The sequence below is a fragment of the Mustela lutreola genome, chromosome 10, assembly GCF_030435805.1.
Source record: "Mustela lutreola isolate mMusLut2 chromosome 10, mMusLut2.pri, whole genome shotgun sequence".
NCBI classification, from domain to species: Eukaryota; Metazoa; Chordata; class Mammalia; order Carnivora; family Mustelidae; genus Mustela; species Mustela lutreola.
In genome coordinates, this window is record NC_081299.1 from 23,891,159 (window position 1) to 23,912,411 (window position 21,253).

Sequence of the window (21,253 nt, forward strand, 5' to 3'; positions counted from 1 at the left end):
GGCTTTAACCCACTGAGCCACCCAGGCGCCCCGAGTCTCATTTTTGTCATCTGTTGAATGGATTCTCAATATTGTTGTGAAGATTAGAGATAAACCGACAAAGATTGGCACATTAGCAAATGTTACTAGCCTGTCAAGGCTTATGGGCTGTCTATCCTGATACCCTCTTACCCTTTCTTTTCAGTTAATAGTCATATGGCCATAGAGCTTTAACCCAGGAATCTTAATGCTGATACATATTTGCTAGAGAATTCCTAGTGAAAGGTATGAGAGGCCAATTGAAAAAAAAAAAATTTCAACCTGGGAGGAATTACTTTCTTGAAGGAAGAGGCCTTATATTGAGGAGTAACCATTCCTCTTTTATCTCTCTTCCCAGTGCCATTAAGAAACCTTTAATGCATCATTGAGTTGTAAAGCTTCTTACTGTAGTATATGCCAAATAGTCTGTGTGATTTAAAGCGTTAGCTTATTCTCAGTACCTGGGCAGCTACAATAACATTTCTTTAGAAAGCCTCCCTCTGCTGAGGAGCGCCCCCTCAGAACCAGAACAAGGGAAATCATTTGAAAAGACTGACTGCTTCATAGCATTCCATGTCCCAGCTCCTTTGAAGATTGTCAGGTCATTGCCTAGAAAATAATGCTAGTTCCCTTATCTCCTAAATATAGCTCCTTTGGGTTCTTCCAGGCAAGATGCCTTGAATCAAGTGATTGCTTGGTAGCTTTTTGAAGTACAGACCATGAACATAAGGCTTTGATTTGGAAAGCCCTAGAGCCAGCAGGTGTATGGGATGTGAGCTTGAAGGTGTAGTAGTATCATTTCCATCCCACACACAGGACAGCTGGCTATGCGTAGTACGCCTTTTTCTGAGAACATGTGCAAAATTTTAAAGTTTTATGAGTCTCAAAATTTTAAACATGAGTGATTAAATGGAGTACTGCAGTAACCTTGCTACTCAGTGTGTGACTTAAGACTCAGGTTCTTTATCAGTTAGAGCTTACATTAAATTGCTAGGGCTGCCATGAAAAGTACCACAGCCTGTCTGGTTTAAACAAAGGAATTTATATTCTCCCAGTTCTGGAGGCTAGAATTCCAGGATCAGTCATGAGGGTTGGCTTTTTCTGAGTCCTTTCTCTCTCTGGTTTATCAGTGGCTGTCTTCATGTTTACATGGTATTCTCCCTCTGTGTACATCTGTATCTTAATCTTCTCCTTTTTATAAGGATACTAGTCATAGTGGGTTAGGGCCTTACCCCAGTATCCCCATCTCTTTAGAGACCCTGTTTCCATATAGTCCTATTTGGAGAGACTAGGCACCAGGCCTTCAACATAGAAGTTGGAAGCAGGGCAGAATTCAGGTCTTAACAGGGTCTTTGCCTATCTTGTATTATTATTACTGGTCCCTTGGTTCTAAAAGTTTACAGAGTGCATGGTAACATTAGCCATTTATTTCCCAAATGGGTTGTATAACTTCAGAGATGTATTCACTTTGAGAGAGTTCCTTGTCTTAAGAAAACCCAAAGGCTGTCTCAGACAGTCAGATGCTAGAAAAGGTATATTTGTATCATGGATTTCTTTCTTTCTTTTTTAAGATTTTTGAAAATGAATTTTAGCTAGAGAGGGAGCATAAGGTGGTGGGGGGAGGGGGCAGAGGTAGAGGGAGAAGCAGGCTCTTCACTAATCAGGGAGCCCAACTTGGGACTTGATCCCAGGACCCCAGGATCATGACCTGAGCCAAAGGCAAATGCTTAACCAACTGAGGCACCCAGGCATCTTGTATCATTGATTTCTTGATCCAGCCCCAGCAAGTAGAGTAGTGCATGATAGAAAAAGCCCCTCTGCCTGCTGGTCCCTAAATGAGAGTCCAGCATTCCTTTGGTTGCTGATTCCAGATGTGCTTCTGCAGTTGTTCCTTCTTCCAGTCTAACCTCCCCTGCCTGGCTTCTCCAGTGAAGTCATAAGCAAATATTTGTGATAGTTTCTTGTCACCATGGTGACTAAAGAAGCACATGCTGCTTCTCCTTCCAGCTTTGCTGTCAGCTCTGCCCAAAGGAGGGGACAGTCCTCTGGGAGAGCCCAGACTTAGAGTCATGAAAAACCATGTGTCAGGTAATGGGGGACAGCAATCCATAGCGCTGCCTTTAGGAATTTGCCCTTGCCTCTTAGTCTCCAGGCACAGGAGTAATCAGGAACCCCAAGGGAGGCCTCTGCAATCCCCTAGAATTTTTTTTTTTTAATAGTAAATTCACTTAGGGACACCTGGGTGGCTCAGTTGGTTAGGCTGTCTATCTGTCCTTGGTCAGGTCATAACCCCAGAGTCCTGGGATCAAGTCCTGCATCGGGCTCCTCGCTCAGCGGGAAGCCGCCTCCCTCTGCCTGCTGTTCCCCCTACTTGTGCTCTCTTTCTCTCTCTGACAAATAAAATCTTTAAAAATAAAATAACAAATTCACTTGGGATTTGCCAAGTGATGTGTATGTGGACACTCGCACATTCTAAGACCCACTGCTGCGATTGGTTCACTAGGCTACTTTCCGGAATGACTAAGGCACCATCTCTGAAGTTTCATTTCTTTAGTTTCTCTAGCTCCAGAATTCAACTCTTTTCTTTTCTTTTTTTTTTTTTTTAAAGATTTTATTTATTTATTTGACAGAGAGAGATTACATGTAGGCAGAGAGGCAGGCAGAGAGAGAGAGGAGGAAGCAAGCTCCCTGCTGAGCAGAGAGCCCGATGTGGGACTCGATCCCAGAACTCTGGGATCATGACCTGAGCTGAAGGTAGCGGCTTAACCCACTGAGCCACCCAGGCGCCCTCAACTCTTTTCAATGTCCATTTTCATCTCTCTTTCACTCAGTTTCTCTTAGAAGACTCTACTCTGCCCCTCTCCCATGTATGGGTATATGGGTGTTTCAACCCCCAATATTTCCTGGTTGAAGAACCAGCCCAAATCTTAATCTTGGAAGATTTCTTTTTAAACTCTCATTGCTGGGGCATCTGGGTGGCTCAGTTGGACAAGCATCTGCCTTCAACTCAGGTCATAATCCCAGGATCCTGAGATTGAGCTCCCTGCTGAGCAGAGAGCCTGCTTCCCCTTCTCTCTCTGCCTGCTGCTCTGCCTACTTGCAATCTCTCTCTCTCTCTCTGTGTCAAATAAATAAAATCTTAAAAAAAAAAAAAAGTTGTTTGTTATGGTCCCAGGTCAGAGAGGGAGCCACTGCATGCATATAGGGTCACAGAAGGAGGCAGAAGGGACGGGGCAAGCATCTTAGGATTTTTTATTTATTTGACAGGCAGAGAGGCAGGCAGAGAGGGGAAGGGAGGGAACGGAGGGGAAAGGAAACAGACCCCCTGCTGAGCAGAGAGCCCTATGTGGGGCTCAATCCCAGGACCCTGAGATCATGACCTGAGTCGAAGGCAGAGACTTAACACACTGAGCCACCCAGGTGCCCCAGGGGTAAGCTTCTTTAGGCCAGAGCCTTTACTGAGGTTTCTGAGGGAAAGTGAAGGCAGGGAGAGTAAACAGTTTAGGGTTGGCTAGTTTTGGGGTTTTTTGTTTTTTGTTTTTGTTTTAAGATTCATTTATTTGACAGCAAGAGAGCACAAGCAGGGGGATGTGGCATAGGGAGAGGGAGAACTAGGCTACCTGCTGAGCAGAGAGCCCAACGTGGGGCTCAACCTGGGATCATGACCTGAGCCAAAGTCAGACGCTAAACCAACTGAGCCACCTAGGTGCTCCCCCCATGTATTATTCTAAGCATTTTATGGTCTTAGCTTGTATTTAGGTTGCTGATCAATTTTTTAAAATATTTTATTTATTTATATGACAGAGAGAGAGATCACAGTAGACAGAGAGGCAGGCAGAGAGAGTGAGAGAAGGAAGCAGGTTCCCCGCTGAGCAGAGAGCCCCATGCGGGACTCGATCCCAGAATGCTGAGATCATGACCCGAGCTGGCAGTGTGACCCACTGAGCCATCCAGGCACCCGGTTGCTGATAAATTTTGAGTCACTTTTTGTATATGGTGTAAGCTAGGTGTCCAACTTCATTCCTTTAGATCTGGAAATCTAATTGTCCCTGCACTGTTTTTTTTTTTTTTTTTGAAGAGACTATTCATACTCCCTTGACACCCTTATTAAAGTTATTTAGCTGGCCATAGATGTGTGAATTTATTTTTACACTCTGAATTTTAATCCATTGATCTGTAAACACCCTATGCCAGTACCACACTTTTCTTTTTTTTTTTTTTTTTTTTTTTTTAAGATTTTATTTATTTATTTGTCAGGGATAGAGGGAGAGAGAGCGAGTGAGCATAGGCAGACAAAGAGGCAGGCAGAGGGAGAAGCAGGCTCCCTGCCAAGCAAGGAGCCCGATGTGGGACTCGATCCCAGGACACTGGGATCATGACCTGAGCCGAAGGCAGCTGCTTAACCAACTGAGCCACCCAGGCGTCCCAGTACCACACTTTTCTGATTACTATAGCTTTGTAGTAAGTTAGAAAATGAGGAAGTTCCAGTCTTCCAACTTTATTATTTAAGAATGTGTTGTTAGTTTCCACCCACCTATTTGTGAATTTCTCTCTTCATTCTGTGTGCTCAGAGAAGATACTTTGTCTGATTTCAGTCTTTGAGAATTCACTGAGACTCTTTGTTGACTCCAAGATCTGTCCTGGAGAATATTCCATGTATACCTGAGAAGGCATATTCTTTTGTTGGGTAGAATGTTCTATACGTCTTTTTAGGTCTAGCTCATTCATAATGTTGAAAATTTCTGTTTCCTAATTAATCTATTAAGCGTTCATTTTATTTAAAAGATTTATTTATTTGAAAGAGAGCATGCATGAGCCCGGGGAGGTGCAGAGGAAGAGGGGGAGAGAGAATTGGTTGTTCTGAGCTTCAAGACCTGAGGTTATGAGCCAGGACCAAGAGTCAGCCACTTAGCCTGCTGAGCAACACAGGCACCCTGGTGCCTTTATGTTTTATAATTGCTCTTATCTTTTTGATGAATTGACCCTTTTACCAATATATGATATCCTTTATCATTTAAACAGTTTCTGACTTGAAGTTTTTTATCTGTTATTAGTATAGCTATCCCAGCTCTCTTTTGATTACCATAAGGATGTAATATCTTTTCTCATCCATTTACTTTAAACTTGTTCCTGTTTTTAGGTATGTAGTAAGTCTTTTGCAGACAATGTATAGTGATTGGAGAGCTTAGTCTATTTACATATAATATATTACTGATAACGAAGGACTTCTGGCATTTTACTCATTGCTTTCTTTGTCTTACACCTTTACCTTTTTTGCCCCTCTCTTCCTCCATTACTGCCTTCTGTGTTTAGTTGTTTTTTGTTAGTGAATTCCCTTCTCATTTCCTTTTGTGTTTATGGGTTTGTTTGTTTTTTAAGATTTTATTTATTCATTTGACAGAGATCACAAGTAGGCAGAGAGGCAGGCAGAGAGAGAGAGGAGGAAGCAGGCTCCCTGCCTAACAGAGAGCCCGATGCGGGGCTCGATTCCAGGACCCTGGGATCATGACCTGAGCCGAAGGCAGAGGCTTTAACCCATTGAGCCACCCAGGCGCCCCTGTGTGTATGTTTTTAATGTCTATTTTGTGTGTGTATTTTTTTCTTAGATATTGTGGTTACCATGGGGATTACATTTAACATTCTAAGTTTATAGCAATCTAGGTTGAATTGGTACCAACTTAACTTTAAAAAGTCTGTTTCTGTACAGTTCCAGTTCCTTTTATGTTGTTGCCATCACAAATTACATCTTACACATCATATGCCTGGTAACACAGATTTATAATTTATATGTTTGTCCTTTAAATCATCTAAGAAATAAAAAGTGAAGTTACAAACCAAAAATACAGTAATACTGAGTTTTATAACTACCCATGTAGTGACCGTTACTGGGTTCAAGTTATTGTGGAGTCCTCCTCTCATTTCCTTTCATTTTCAGTTTGAAGGACTCCTTTAGTATTTCTTGTTTACAGCAGGTCTAGGGGTAACTTACTTCTTCGGCTTTTGTTTATCAGAAATGTCTTAATTTCTCCCTTGTTTTTTTTTTTTTTTTTTTAAAGATTTTATTTATTTATTTGACAGAGGGAGATCACAAGTAGGCAGAGAGGCAGGCAGAGAGAGAGAGGAGGAAGCAGGCTCCCCGCTGAGCAGAGAGCCCGATGCGGGACTCGATCCCAGGACCCTGAGATCACGACCTGAGCCGAAGGCAGCGGCTTAACCCACTGAGCCACCCAGGCGCCCCTCTCCCTTGTTTTTGAAGCACAGTTCGGTCAGATGTAGGATTCTTTGACAGTTATTGTTGTTTTTTTCCCCCTTTTTTGTATCTTTAAATTTGTCATTCCAGTGCCTTCTTGCCTTTATGGTTTCTAATGAGAAATTGGCTTGTATGTGATGAATTGCTTCTCCTTCACTGCTTCCAAAATTCTTTTGTCTTTGGCTCTCAGCAGTTTGTCTAGATGTGGAGTTTATCTTCCTTGGGATTCAGGGATACATGTAGATTCATGACTTAAATTGAATTTGGGAGGTTTTCTGCCATTATTTCTTAAATTCTTTCTGTCCCTTTTTCTGTTTCTTTGACTCCCATATTGCTTGTTGGAATTTGACGGATCTTCTAGGCTGTTACTTTTCAGTCTTCTTCCTTAAGCTCATCTCTGCTGCTTCTGTCGTCTGCCATTAAACCCCACTAGTGAATTTTTCATTTCAGTTACTGTACTTTTCAACTCCAGAACTTTTTTCTTTCTTTTTTTTTTTTTAAGTTCATTTATTTAAGTAATCTCTACATCCAGCATGGGGCTAACATTCACAAACCCAAAATCAAGGGTCCCATGATCCCAACTGAGACAGCCAGGCACCCCTCAGTGCCAGAACTTCTGTTTTTCTTCTTCTGTTTGGTCATTTTTCTGTTTGTTGATACTCATTTTGTTCATTGTTTTCCTGATTTCCTTTTGTTTGTTTATTTGTTTATATTTAGCTCTTTTGGGTGTTTTGTTTGAAAGTCTTTGTCTAGTATGTCAAGTGCCTTAGTTTTTTCAGGGAAAGTTTGTATCAGTTAATTTTGTCCTTTAGGCTGTATTTCTCTGTTTCTTTATATGCCTTGTGATTTTTTTTTTTTATTAAAATTGGAAATTTGAATATTATATTGTAAGTCTGGAAATCAGTTTGTTTTCTATTTGTCATGTGTTCTTGGCCCTTTTTTCTTCTGAATAATTCCATTTTATCTCCATTATTGGCTTATTTTTTAAAAATGTTTTCAATGGAAAAAAGTTATTTTAATATGTACCTATAAGTTTACGATTTCTAGTATCCTTCCTTTTGTGACGATCTGAGTTATCACCTGGTAATATTTTCCTTCTACTTAAAGAACTGACGTTTGTTTTTGTTTTAGAACTGTAGTTTTTTTTTTTTTTTTAAGATTTTATTTATTTATTTGACAGAGAGAAATCACAAGTAGATGGAGAGGCAGGCAGAGAGAGAGAGAGAGAGAGGGAAGCAGGCTCCCTGCTGAGCAGAGAGCCCGATGCGGGACTCAATCCCAGGACCCTGGGATCATGACCTGAGCCGAAGGCAGCGGCTTAACCCACTGAGCCACCCAGGCACCCAAGAACTGTAGTATTTCTTTAGTACACATCTGCTAGAGACAAAAATCTCAGCTTTTGTTTGAAGAAGTTGATTTCTATTTCACTTCCATTTTTGAAAGTATTTTCATTGGGTATAGAATTCTAGTTTGACAGCTTTCCTTCAGTATATTAAGGATGGTATTTCAATGTCTTCTCACTCCTGTAGTTTTTGGCAAAAAGTCACGTCATTCTTATCTTTGGTTTTCTACATGTAATCAGTCATTCTAGCTGTTTTTCAGATTTTCTTTACCACTTTTTCAGAAATTTTGCTATGATGTGCCTTAATGTGATTTTCTTTGTTTTGTTTTTTAAAGATTTATTTGTTTGAGAGAGATAGTGTGCTCACATGTGTGTGCAAGGGTGGGCAGAGGGAGAGAATCCAGACTCCGTATTGAGCACAGAGCCCTACACAGGACTCAGTCTCACGACCCTGAGATCACCACCTGAGCTGAAGCCTAGAGTTGGACACTGAACTGACTGCACCACTCAGGTGTCCCTGATTTTCTTTGTGTTTTACCATGTTTTCTTGGGTATATGGAATCAGATTTGGAAATTTTTCAGTCTTTGTTTCTTAAGTTATTTTTTTCTGTCTCCCTCCTCCACCTTACTTCTTCCTTTGTGAATCCAGCCACAACAGGTGTATTGGGCCATTTGGTAACATTTGCACTGCAGGCAGCATCATTTTGGAGTCTGTCTCTGTTGATTGGTTTTTCTTCTGGCTGTGGGTCATACTTTCCTGCTTTTTGGCATATCTGTAAGTTTTTAATTGGATTTTTGATAAAATTTTGTTTTGTTTTTTAAAGGATGTAGAGTTTCATAGGCAGTTGTTACATTCTGCTCAGTTGATCTTGTTTTTAAAGTTTGTTGGTAGTCTTTTTAGGGATAGTTTAATGTCACTACTAAAGTGTATCCTTTTAGGGTCTTCACTGAATACCCTGAGTGATCAGTGAGGAATCTCCATTCTGATTCATCAAGTGCCTTCTCGCCCTTAGTCTCCAGCAAGGTTTTAAGGGAACCTTAAGCAGATTTCCTGAGTTTTTTTTTTTTCTGTGTAGCTCACTCTTCTCTGGAACTCTGCCTCACAGTTTCCAGCTGTCTCAGTCTCCTTAAACCCTCCAGTCTCTTTCCCCAACTAATAAGATTGCTATACTATTTGGTAACCCTCTCCCTGCTCAGTGGTCTAGAACATACTTCCAGGCAGAACGTCAAGGAGATAAGTAGGGCTTACACTCTTGGGGAATCACAGCTTTTCACTCCCTCGTGTCCAATATCTGAAACACTTTACAGCAGGAAGGTAAATCAGTCCCTGTTTTTCCACCATGACTGGAATGGAAATGATAGCTATGTTAATGTCTAACAAAGTAAGGAAAAAGCATTGTTAAGGAATAATTTGGCTGTTTACAATTTTTTAAAAATTCTTCAGGGACGCCTGGTTGGCTCAGTCAGTTAACCATCTACCTTTGTCTCTGGTCATGATCCCAGGGTTGATCCTAGGATCAAGTCCCGCACTGGGCTCCTTGCTCACTAGGGAGCTTGCTTCTCCCTCACGCTCTGCCTCCTGCTCCTCCTGCACAATTGTATATTCTCTCTGTCAAATAAATAAATAAAATATTTTTTAAAATTAAAAAATAATAAATTTTTTCAATATACCAGGAAGACAGGACTGTTCTAAATTTATGTACCTCTAATAACATTGTCATAGAATATACAAAGCAGAATAAAACTATAGGGTGAGGGGCTCCTGGGTGTCTCAGTGGGTTAAAGCCTCTGCCTTCGGCTCTGGTCATGATCTCAGAGTCCTGGGATCGAGCCCCATATCAAGCTCTCTGCTCAGCAAGGAACCTGCTTCCTCTCTCTCTCTCTCTGCCTGTCTCTCTGTCTACTTGTGATCTCTCTCTGTCAAATAAATAAATAAAATCTTAATTTAAAAGAAAAATTACAGGGTGAAATGGACACATTTAGTGTTGATAAGTCAAGAAAAAAAATTAGTAAAGCAGTGGGAAGAGTTGAGCAACATGGGGAACAACTTGATTTAATGGACATGGTATATAGAATGCTATGAATAGTTATTAAAGAATACAGGTTCTTTTTTTTTTTTTTAAGATTTTATTTGTTTGACAGAGATCACAAGTAGGCAGAGAGGCAGGCAGAGAGAGGGAGAAGCAGGCTCCCTGCTGAGCAGAGAGCCCAATGCGGGGCTCTATCCCAGGACCCCAAGACCATGACCTGAGCCAAAGGCCGAGGCCCACCCACTGCGCCACCCAGGCGCCCCAATAGAGGTTCTTCTTAAGCACACATGGGACACTTAGATAAATTGAATACATATTAAGCCAAAAAAGCAAATCTCCATTTTATTGATGGTTCCTGACTTAGGATGGCTTAACTTACAATTTTTCAACTTCACCATGGTGTGAAAGCAATATACATTCAATAGAAACATTACTTTGAATCTTGAATTTAAGTCTTTTTCCAGGCTGGTGATATGTGGTACAGTACTCTCTCCTGATGCTGACCAGCAGCAGTGAGTCCCAGCTCCCCGTCAGCCATGTGATCACAAGGGTAAACAACTCATACACTTATAACCATTCTGTGCCCCTATGGCCATTCCTTTTTTTCCCCCCCACTTTCAATATAGTATTCAGTAAGTTACATGAGATAGTAAGTATGTTAACTATAAAACAGGCTTTGTGTTAGATGAGTTTGCCCAACTATAGGCTAATATGAGTGTTCTGAGCACGTTTAAGGTAGGCTAGGCCAAGCTATGATATTCCGTAGGTTAGGCATATTAAATGCATTTTTTATTTTTTATTTTTTATTTTTTTTGGAGGGGACAGAGAGAGAAAAGCAGTGGGAGAAGCAGACTCCCTTCCGAGCAGAGACGCTGATGCATTCGGGGCTTGATCCCAGGACCTTGGGATCATGACCTGAGCTGAAAGCAGATGCTTATCTGACTGAGCCACCCAGGCGCCCCTTAAATGCATTTTGACTTACAGTGTATTGTTAGCTCAAGAGTGGGTTTATGAGGACATAGCCCAATCATAAGTCAAGGAAGATCTGTAAATTTAAAAGAATCTCTGAGACTCTAACTACAGTGTAATTATATTAGAAGTAAATGGTAGAAAAAGTAAGTCCCCAAATATCACTCATTTAAAAGAAAATTTCATGATCCAAATAAAACTGATGGAAGTCAGGTATTCAGAAGTGAATTACAATGAAAATATTAATTTGAAGGAAATCTAAAAGACTTAGGGAAGTTTATAAGTGAAATAAAAAGTCTGAACATAAATGACAGGTACATTAGAAATTTAGAAAAAAGTAGAAAAATACACTTAGGAAAAAACAGATGGGAGGGGCTCCTGGGTGGCTCAGTTGGTTGAGTGTATGCCTTCAGCTCAGGTCTGATCTCTGGGTCCTGGGATAGAGCCCCACATTGGGCTTCCTGCTAGGTGGGGAGTCTGCTTTTCTCTTTTCCTCTGACCGACCCCACCCCCCCATCCACTGCTCGTTTTCTCTTTCTCTCTCTCTCAAAAAAATAAAATGTTTTTTAAAAAATAAAATTACCCATTAAGTCCTGTAATAAGCCGCATGTGGTCAGGATGAATTAGTTTTTTACACATTGCTGGATATGATTGAATATTATTTAGAATTTTTGTATCCTTGGGGCATCTGGGTGGCTCATTCGTTAAGCATCTGCCTTCAGCTCAGGTCCTGATCCCCAGTGTCCTGGCATTGAGGTCATAGCATTGAGCTCCATATCAGACTCCCTGCTAAGCAGGGAGCCTGCTTCTCCCTCTCCAGCTCCCCCATGCTTGTGTTCCCTCTCGCTGTCTCTTTCTCTGTCGAAATAAACAATCCTAAAAATTTTTTTTTTGTATTCTTGTTCACAAATGACTTAAGAAAAGTATAGGACCTTCTCATATTACTCTTCTTTGATGGTGTTAGCAAAAGAAATGCTCCTCAGGGCTCCTTAGTTACTAGGTTAAGCATCAGCTTGTGGTTTCTGCTCAGGTCATGATCTCATAGGTCTTGGGATTGAGATCCAAGTCTTGCTTGGTGCCCAGTGGGGATTCTTCTCCTCCCCCCACTCACTGTCAAATAAATAAACCTTAAAAAAAAAAAGAAGAAGACATATGGGGCACCTGGGTGGTTCATTGGGTTAAAGCCGCTGCCTTCGGCTCAGGTCATGATTCCCAGATTTCTGGGATCGAGCCCCATATCGGGCTCTTTGCTTGGCAGGGAACCTGCTTCCTTCTGTCTCTGCCTACTTGTGATCTCTGTCAAATTAAATAAATAAAATCTTTTAAAAAAAAAAAAAAGACTTATCCCTTTTCCTATTTTCTGAAAGTGTTTGAGTAAAATAACTAATTTATTGAAAATCTGGCAGAACTCCTCTAAAAAACCACTTAGGCCTGGCATTTTCTTTCTTTTTCTTTCCTTTTTTTTTTTTTTTAAGATTTTATTTATTCATTTGTCAGAAGAGGGAGAGAAAAAGAGACTTGAGTACGAGCTGGGGGAGCAGCAGGCAGAGGGAGAAGCAGACTCAAGCAGACTTGCCACTAAGGACGAACCTCACCCCCCTCCCCGTCCCCACAGCACTCAGATCTCTATCCCAGGACCCTGGGGTCTTGACCTGAGCTGAAGGCTGACACTTAACGAGCTGAGCCACTATGGCACCCAGCCTGGCATTTTCTTTGTGGACTAGTCTTTATTGTTGATTCAGTATGTTCATGATTATAAGGCTAGTCAAACATTCTATGTAAGTCAATTGTAGTAACTTATGTTATTCTAGGTATTTCTTTTCAAAGGGGTTAATTAGTATAAAGTTAACATTCTTTTTAATTTCCTTAGTTACTTAATAGTTCTTTTTTTTTTTTTTTTTTTAATTTCTAATATTTGTGTCCTCCTTGGTTCTTTTAAAAACCTTACCAGATTTGAATTCTTTTAGTCTTCTGAAAGATGCAAGTTTTGCCTTTTTAAAAACTCTCTACTGTATGATTCTTCTGTGTTTACTTTTTTAAAAAAGATTTTATTTGAGTACGTGCACAAGAATGCATGTATGGCGGGGAGTGGAAGAAGAGTGAGAAGTAAACTCCCTGCTGACCTGCTGAGCAGGAAGCCTGCCCATGGGGAGTCCCTCCTGGGTAATTTTATATTAGAAAATCTATAGTTTAATTCATTCATTATTCCCTTTTTTTTTTTTTTTTTTAAAGATTTATTTATTTATTTATTTGGCAGAATCACAAGTAGGCAGAGAGGCAGGCAGGGAGAGAGCTCCACACTGAGCAGAAAGCCCGAGGTGAGGCTCGATCCCAGGACCCTGAGATCATGACCCGAGCTGAAGGCAGAGGCTTAACCCACTGAGCCACCCAGGCGCCCCATTAATTATCCCTTTTAAAGAGAAAACCCACATGTCATCTCAGTAGATGCAGAAAAAGGATTGGATAATAATCAACAGTTATGATTAAAAACGTGTAGAAAACTAGGAATACAGGATCTTTTTTAAACTGATAAAAGATGTATGCCAGGGCACCCGGATGGCTCAGTTGATGCCTTTGGCTCAGGTTATAATCCTAGGGTCCTGGGATTGAGCCCCACATTGGGCTCCCTGCTAAGCAGGGAGCCTGCTTCTCCTTCTCCCTCTGCCGCTCCTCCTGCTTATGTTCTCTCCCGCTCTCACTCTCAAATAAATAAAAACTTTTTTTAATTTAAATTCAATTAGCCAATGTATAGTACATCATTAGTTTTAGATGTAGAGTTCGGTAATTCATCAGTTGCATATAACACCCAGTGCTCATCACATCACATGCCTTCCTTAATGCCCATTGCCTTAAAGTCTTTCTTTCTTTCTTTTTTTTTTTAAAGATTGATTTTATTTATTTACTTGACAGATCACAAGTAAGCAGAGAGGGAGGCAGAGAGAGGGAAGCTGGCTCCCTGGTGAGCAGAGAGCCCAATGCGGGGCTCGATTCCAGAACCCTGGGATCGTGACCTGAGCCAAAGGCAGAGGCTTAACCCACTGAGCCACCCAGGCGGCCCACCCTAAAATCTTTTTTTAAAAAAATTTATGTTAGAGAGTGTGTGTGTGTGTGTGTGAGAGAGAGAGAGAGAGAGAGAGAGCAGGGGAGAGGCAGAGGGCAAAGTAGAGAAAGAATCTCAAGTGGACCCCAGTAGGGGGCTCAGTCCCATGACCCTGAGATCACCACCTGAGCCAAAAACAAGAGTCAGACACTTAATGGACTGAGCCACCCAAGTGCCCCCCTCCAATAAAATCTTTAAAAAAAAGAAAGAAAGAAAGAAAAAAAATACGATGTTGGAGCAAGAAAGAAATTGATCAATGTTAGAGATCCTATAACCAGACTTGGTCATAGAGGGAGATATGCTTGATTACTGAACACTTTCACTAATCCATGCTAAGACAATTATTTATCCACATGGAAAAAATGAAACTGAATCGCTATCTCATATACATAGTTAAATTTCAGATAGATGAAACACTTGCATACAAAAGGCAAGCTTTAAAATCTCTAGAAGACATAAGAAGCTTTATCTTTGTGATTTGGGGAGTATGAAAGGATTTATTAAACAAGACACGTAGGGGACACCTGGGTGGCTCCGGGGTTAATAAGCCTCTGCCTTTGGATCAGGTCATGATCGAAGAGTCCTGGGATTGAGCCCCCCATCGGGCTCTCTGCTCACCAAGGAGCCAGCTTCCCACTCTCTCTCTGCCTGCCTCTCTGTCTACTTGTGATCTCTCTTTGTCAAATAAATAAAATTTTTAAAACAAAATGAAACAAAACAAAAAGACATACAGAAAAAGCTAAGTATAAAAGAAAAATTAAGCTATATGATATATATTAAGAACTTCTTATTAAAGAACTCCATAAAGTATAAATTGAAAAAACTGAAAAGCTTCCAAGTGCAAGAAAATAGTTATAATACAGATAACCCACAAGTGATTAACAACTAGAGTTTTTTTTTTTTTTTTTAAGATTTTATTTATTTATTTGACAGAGACATAGCACAAGTAGGCAGAGCATCAGGCAGAGGGAGAAGGAGAAGAAAGCTCTCAACTGAGCAGGGAGCCCAATGCGGGGCTCGATCCCAGGGCCCTGGAATCATGACCTGAGCTGAAGCAGCCGCTGGACTGACCGAGCCACCCAGGTGCCCCAACAACTAGAATATCTAAAGAACTAAATATCAGTAAGAAAGGGGCAGATAATTCTGTAGAAAAATATTCAGAATATACAGATATTTCACAGAAGGGGAAACATGGCTAATAAACATAAAATCTAACCTCGTTAGTAATCTAGGATATGCAGTGAAATACCTTATACACAGTAGATTGGCAAAGGTGAAAATTTCAGGTAACATATGTATCAATGGGAACCTGTAGTGTATTGGTAAGGTAGTGTAAATTGGTATCACAGTGGAAGGCAACATGGTGCTAGTTGGTCAAGTTTAACATTTACCTGCGTACAGCCCAGCAGTTCGTTCCTTAGAGTTCTCAAAGGGATCTGCAGAGTATTTCAGAGGGCCTGGGAAATGAAGACTACGATGTTATTTGCTAGCTCAGAATGGATCAAAGGCTTAATTTGTGAGAACTGAAGCTATAGAACTCCTTGAAGAAAATATTGGAAAAAAGAGCTGGGACTTGGCAATGATTTTTTTGGATATGACAGCAAAAACATAAGCAACAAAGGCAAAAATACACAAGTGGGACTACATCAAACTAAGAAAACTTGAACTAAACTTAAAGACAGCTGTACATTGGGGCGCCTGGGTGGCTCAGTGGGTTAAATAAAGCCTCTGCCTTCGGCTCAGGTCATGATCCCAGGGTCCTGGGATTGAGCCCCGCATTGGGCTCTCTGCTTGGCGGGGAGCCTGCTTCCTCCTCTTTCTCTGCCTGCCTCTCTGCCTACTTGTGATCTCTGTCTGTCAAATAAATAAATCTTATAAGAAAAAAAAAAGCTGCTGTACAGCAAAAGAAACAGTTAACAAAATGAAAAGGCAGTTTATAGAATGGGAGAAAGTATTTGTCAACCATGTATCTGATAAGAAGTTAATATCCAAAATATATAAGGAGCTCATCAACTCAACATCAGAACCCAAATATTCCAATTAAAAATGGGCAAAGGACCCGAATAGACATTTTCCCCAGACATATGAGTGGCCAATAGGTATATGAAAAAAGTGCTTAACATTACCAGCCATCAGGGAAATGCAAATCAAAATCACAGTGAGGTATTACCTCACACCTGTTAGAAAGGCTATTATCAAGAAAAAACAGGTAAGGTGTGCCTGCCTGGCTTAGTTGGAAGAACGTGCAACTCTTGATGTTGGGGTACTGAGTTCAAGCCCCACCTTGGGTGTAGCGGTTACTTAACTGAATAAGTAAACAAAAACTTTAAAAACCCCAAGGGGTAACAAGTATTGGCAAGAATTTGGAGAAAAGGAAAGTTTGTACATGGCTGGTAAGAATGTAAGTAGGTAAGAGTGCCTGGCTGCCTAGTCAGTAGAGTATGCAACTCTTGATCTCAGGGTGGTGAGTTTAAGTCCCAAACTAGGTATAGAGTTTACTTTAAAATTTTAAAAATTAATAATAATGTAAATAATTATAGCTACTATGGAAAAGCGTATGGCACTACCTCAAAAATTTAAAAATATAACTACCTTATGATTTATCAATACCACTTCTGTGAAATGAAATCACTGTGTCAAAGACATATCTGTACCCTCGTGTCAGTTGCAGCAATATTTACAAGAGCCAAGACATGAAAACAACCTAAGTGTCCCATCAACAGATGAAGGGATAAGGAAAACATGAAGAATATATAAACAATGGGTTATTATTCGATATATAAACAATGGGTTATTAAAAAGAAAGGAATTCTGCCATTTGTGACAATGTGGATGAATCTTGAGGTCATTATGCTAAGTGAAATAAGTCAAAAAGAGAAAGATAAATATAAATCCACGTATGTGTAGAATCTGGAAAGACCAAACTCATAGAAACTGTAGATTGGTGGCTGCCGGTGTGGGGTGGGGGGATCAATGAATGTTGTCAACAAGTACAAACTTCACTTGTAATGTAATTCTGGGGATCTCATGTATAGCATGGTGACTCTAGTTAAGAGCACTGTATTATATACAGTTGCCAAGAGAATAGATCTTAAATGTTTTCACACACACACACACACACACGGTAACTGAGGTGATAGATGTGTCACCTAACCTCGTGTGGTAATCATCTTGCCGTATGATGCATAGATCATCACTTCGTGTGCTTTAAACTTAAACGATGTTATAAATTATATCTCAGTATAGCTGGAAAAAGTTTAAAGATATTTGCCATTTTTACTAATTTGATGTTCATATTGCAGAAGTAGTTCCAAAGCAATGATGGGTGAAATATCTGGTTCCTTAGCACAAATGAAGACAGTGGCACCAAACTGTACTAGTAGTCCCTGTATTTGCCACTGGCTCACTCGCTGTTGGGAAAAAATGTTCGCTAGTTTCACTTAAGAATGTCCTTGATGTGGGGTGCCTGGGTGGCTCAGTGGGTTAAGCTGCTGCCTTCGGCTCAGGTCATGATCTCAGGGTCCTGGGATCGAGTCCCACATCGGGCTCTCTGCTCAGCAGGGGGCCTGCTTCCCTTCCTCTCTCTGTGATCTCTTCCCTTCCTCTCTCCTACTGTGATCTCTCTCTCTGTCAAATAAATAAATAAAATCTTAAAAAAAAAAAAAAAGAATGTCCTTGATGACATAGTACAAGTAACCCAGTGTTTGAAAACATGTCTGGAGGAGAAGGAGAATCACTCATGGGTAATTAAGTTACTAGCTAAATTAGACACTTTAAATTGATACCATTTTTAAAGAAAAAGACGGACCAAAAAATAAACTATAGAGAACAAACTGGTGATACCATTTTTAAAGAAAAAGATGGACCAAAAAATAAACTATAGAGAACAAACTGGTGGTGCGGGTGGTTGGGAAAATAAGAGGTGATAGGGATTAAGAGGGTGCTTAGCTCAATGAGCACTGAGTAATACACAGTTGTTGAATCACCCTGTTGTACACCTGATACTAACATAACACGGTATATTAACTATACTTGAATATCTTTTAAAAGTTGACACTATTTTTATTTGAAAGAATGACCAGTTATTCAGACTTAGACACCAAGCAGACATTTTCTCAAAGTGAATGAAATTCGGGATAGCAGTTTTCTTTTGGCTGGAGTTGGAGGGGGGCTGGAGGAGCCCGGGGCAGGGTAAGGGTCCTCAACAAGACTCAGGCACATTGATAATGTTCTAGTTCTTAGATTTGGTGGTAGGTTTACAGATGATCATTGTATACCTTTTGTTTGGTAACTTAACATTATGTTTCTTTTTGTAGGTATCAAATATTACAGAATAAAGTTTAAATTTTAATTTGAAAAATAGATGGTGGGCATATTGAAGATAACATAATATTCCACCAAATTAGATATGCTGTCATGTATTTCACCTAGCTCGGTTAAATAATTCGGATTTATTGGGCAAGTCAAGTTTTCTCTTTTGTCGTAGAGGTGATCGTAACTTGTGAGCATTTACCAAACAGCCTAGCACTGTTCTAAGTAGTACTTCATAGGTATTAACCTATTTAATCCTTCTTACAACCCTATGAAGTAAGAAGTTATGTCCCTGTTTTAAAAATGAGATGTCAGGTGCTAAGTTACTGAAATTATCAGGCCTCCTTGAGGAGCTTCAGTCCCCCCAAACAAGGGAGGTTGGGAGGCTGGGAAGGTATAGAAGCCCAGTGAAAAGGAAATGCTGTCCTCTTAATAAGAGCTTTTGTATTATCTTTTTTTGTAGAGACCATGGCGAGCCCGGGGAAAGACAATTATCGAATGAAGAGCTATAAGAACAATGCCCTAAACCCTGAGGAAATGAGACGAAGAAGAGAAGAAGAGGGCATTCAGCTCCGGAAGCAAAAGCGGGAGCAACAAGTAGGTTAACCTGAGTGCTCAAACATCTGTTCAGGAATACAATTCAGCTCCCGTGGTTGGTCTCCACCTTTCATTGTCACCTTCCCTTTAGGAAAAGAGCTTAGCTCTATGGGCAACTCATCTAGTTTCCTTTATTGTAAAGAAATGTTGGAAGCTTTGAAAAAAGAGAACCAATCCCTTATTCCTTTTCCATAATTTAGAACAACTTATGGGGTGTCTGGTGACTGAGCAGGTTAAACATCTGATTCTTGATTTCAGCTCAGTCATGATTTTAGGGCTGTGAGATGGACCCCCCCCCCCAATCAGGTTCTGCGTGGGCGTGAAGCCTGCTTAAAATTCTCTCTCTCCCTCTCCAACTCGGCATGCACACATGCTCTCTCTCAATTAAAAAAAGAACAGTTTAGACATTATTTATGTCTTCAGTATAACATTCTAGTTCTCACGCCTTGTTGCCTTCTCTCTTCCTCACCCTGATTGCCAGTATTAGGCCTGGCTCCTTAAAGAGTTCATCAGCCGTTCTGGCTGCCTTTCTTCTATGTCTTCAGTCCATTCTTTGTAAGTCTCCCTAGGACTGGTCCTCTGTGTTCTGTAGTCAGTGTTCTGCCGTGAACCACCACCTGACTGGTGCCTTGCCCAGGTATGCAGACAGCTAACCTGCTTTTGCCCACCCTCTTGCTTTACTATTATTCCTTTCCTTCAAAGCCTTTTACACCCATCAACTTTATCTTTAAATGTTCTCTTAGGAGCACCTATCTGCCTTGGTCCATAGAACATGTGACTCTCAATCTGTGACTCTCAATCTCAGGGTCATGAATTCAAGCCCCACATTGGGCATAGAGCTTAGTTTAAAAAAAGGAAGAAGTGTTCTCTTAGATGCGAACAATTAGGTGTAACATAGTAAAGCAGTTGAATATCTTTCCATGTCAGTATATTAAGCTTGGCATTATTTCAACTATGCTAGCATTTCCTTAACTAACTGCCGTAATTTCACATGGACATTCTTTGTTTTCTTTATTACAGTGAATAGTTTTACCACTATCTCTCTTCTTTCAGCTTTTTAAACGGAGAAATGTGGAGCTGATTAATGAAGAAGCCGCCATGTTCGACAGTCTCCTCATGGACTCCTATGTGAGCTCTACCACTGGGGTAAGGCCCTTGTGTGTGCTTCAGGCAGGCCTGGGAAGTACCGGTGTCTGCAGAACAGAAATTGGGCAGTTCTCGTCATCTAATGGCTTTGCCAACAGCCATGCGAAGTTCTTTCTTCCATGGTCCAGTTTTGTAACTGGTCAGCATAAAGAATCAATAGGGTTGCATCTGTAGTGGAGACACCTGAGGAAACATTTAAGGGAAGCCATCATTTGGCTCAGAGGTTAGGAATTGTCCAAATGTCCCAACTTAAAGCAGCCGTAGGTTAAACAAATACCTTCTCCTGAGCCTGCTGTTATGCCATCCTCCTTCCTTCAAGTGTTTAGAAAGCAGGATGCCAAACAGAAGTGTGTATTCATATCTAGTTCTGGTGTTGGTTTGCAAAGTCTTCAATCTGCCTTATGTTCTAGGAGAGTGTGATCACACGGGAGATGGTGGAGATGCTCTTTTCTGATGATTCTGACCTGCAGTTAGCAACCACACAGAAATTCCGGAAACTTCTCTCCAAAGGTACAAAGCCTGGTCCTCCCCAGGGAGGCCCTATATGATTTAACCTCTTGTTTCCTCTCAACTGACTTCATTTTCTACTCCCCTTCACTCATTCTACTCTAGCCATACTGCTTTGGTATTCCTTGGACAAGACAGGCACATTCTTATCTATGCACTGGCTGTTCCCTCTGCCTGATACCCTCTGCTCACTGATAACTGTGTGACAACTCCCCACTTCTATGAGTATATTCTAGGTTCTCAGTAAGCCTACCCTGATGCCCTATCTAAAATTGCAAGTCCCCTCCACTCTCAGCGTTTTTACTCTTCTTACCCTGCCCTACTTCTTCTTTATTTCTTGTTACACTTACTAACATAATAGAATGTCTCTCCTCATTAGATACAAGCTCTGTGAGGGCAGAGACTTTTGACTTCATTTGTTGTTGTATCTTCAGTACCTAGAACTATGTCTGTCACATAGTTTGTACTCAATAAAAAATTTGATGTATGATAGGAGAAATACTTCTTGTCTGAGTATATCAAGCAATCCTCCCAAGGGGGGAAAAAAGTGCTCTTTTTAGTAAGAGAAATAGTTAGATTAGGGTTCCCCACCTCTTGGGCTTTCTTCTCTTCCTTAATTCCTAACTTCAGGAATTAAGTTTCCAGAAGCCACAGGTGAGTATACTTAATTTAGGATTGGTTTTCTCTTTAGCATGCCAGCTATATCACACATATCAAACATGACCAATTATTGTGAAAACTACCTCACCAAAAAGGAGTTTGTAAATGTCGATCAGGACAGTCGGGACTACCTAGGAAGGATGGTGGATTCACCCCAGTGAATACATTAGCCTAAACCTTTCCTGACTTTTCCTTCCTTTCTCCCTCTTCCAGAGCCTAGTCCTCCAATAGATGAAGTTATCAACACTCCAGGAGTGGTAGATCGTTTCGTGGAGTTTCTGAAGAGGAATGAGAATTGCACATTACAGGTGAGGCCTGGTGTA

General features: G+C 40.7%; 1 protein-coding gene across 4 annotated transcripts in view; it reads left to right on the top strand.

Moving 5' to 3' along the window:
* The window catches only part of KPNA6 (karyopherin subunit alpha 6), a 58,882-nt gene that overhangs the window by 23,341 nt on the left and 14,288 nt on the right, over positions 1-21,253 (top strand). For 2 of the 4 annotated variants that reach the window (XM_059136402.1, XM_059136401.1), the window contains exons 2-5: positions 18,484-18,617; positions 19,671-19,763; positions 20,174-20,273; positions 21,144-21,238. In XM_059136402.1, the coding sequence (XP_058992385.1) occupies positions 18,484-18,617; positions 19,671-19,763; positions 20,174-20,273; positions 21,144-21,238 (422 nt within the window). Of the gene's footprint in view, positions 1-2,012; positions 2,107-10,104; positions 10,191-18,483; positions 18,618-19,670; positions 19,764-20,173; positions 20,274-21,143; positions 21,239-21,253 lie in introns of those variants that run through there. The other 2 variants (XM_059136403.1, XM_059136400.1) reach the window with 2 other exon arrangements.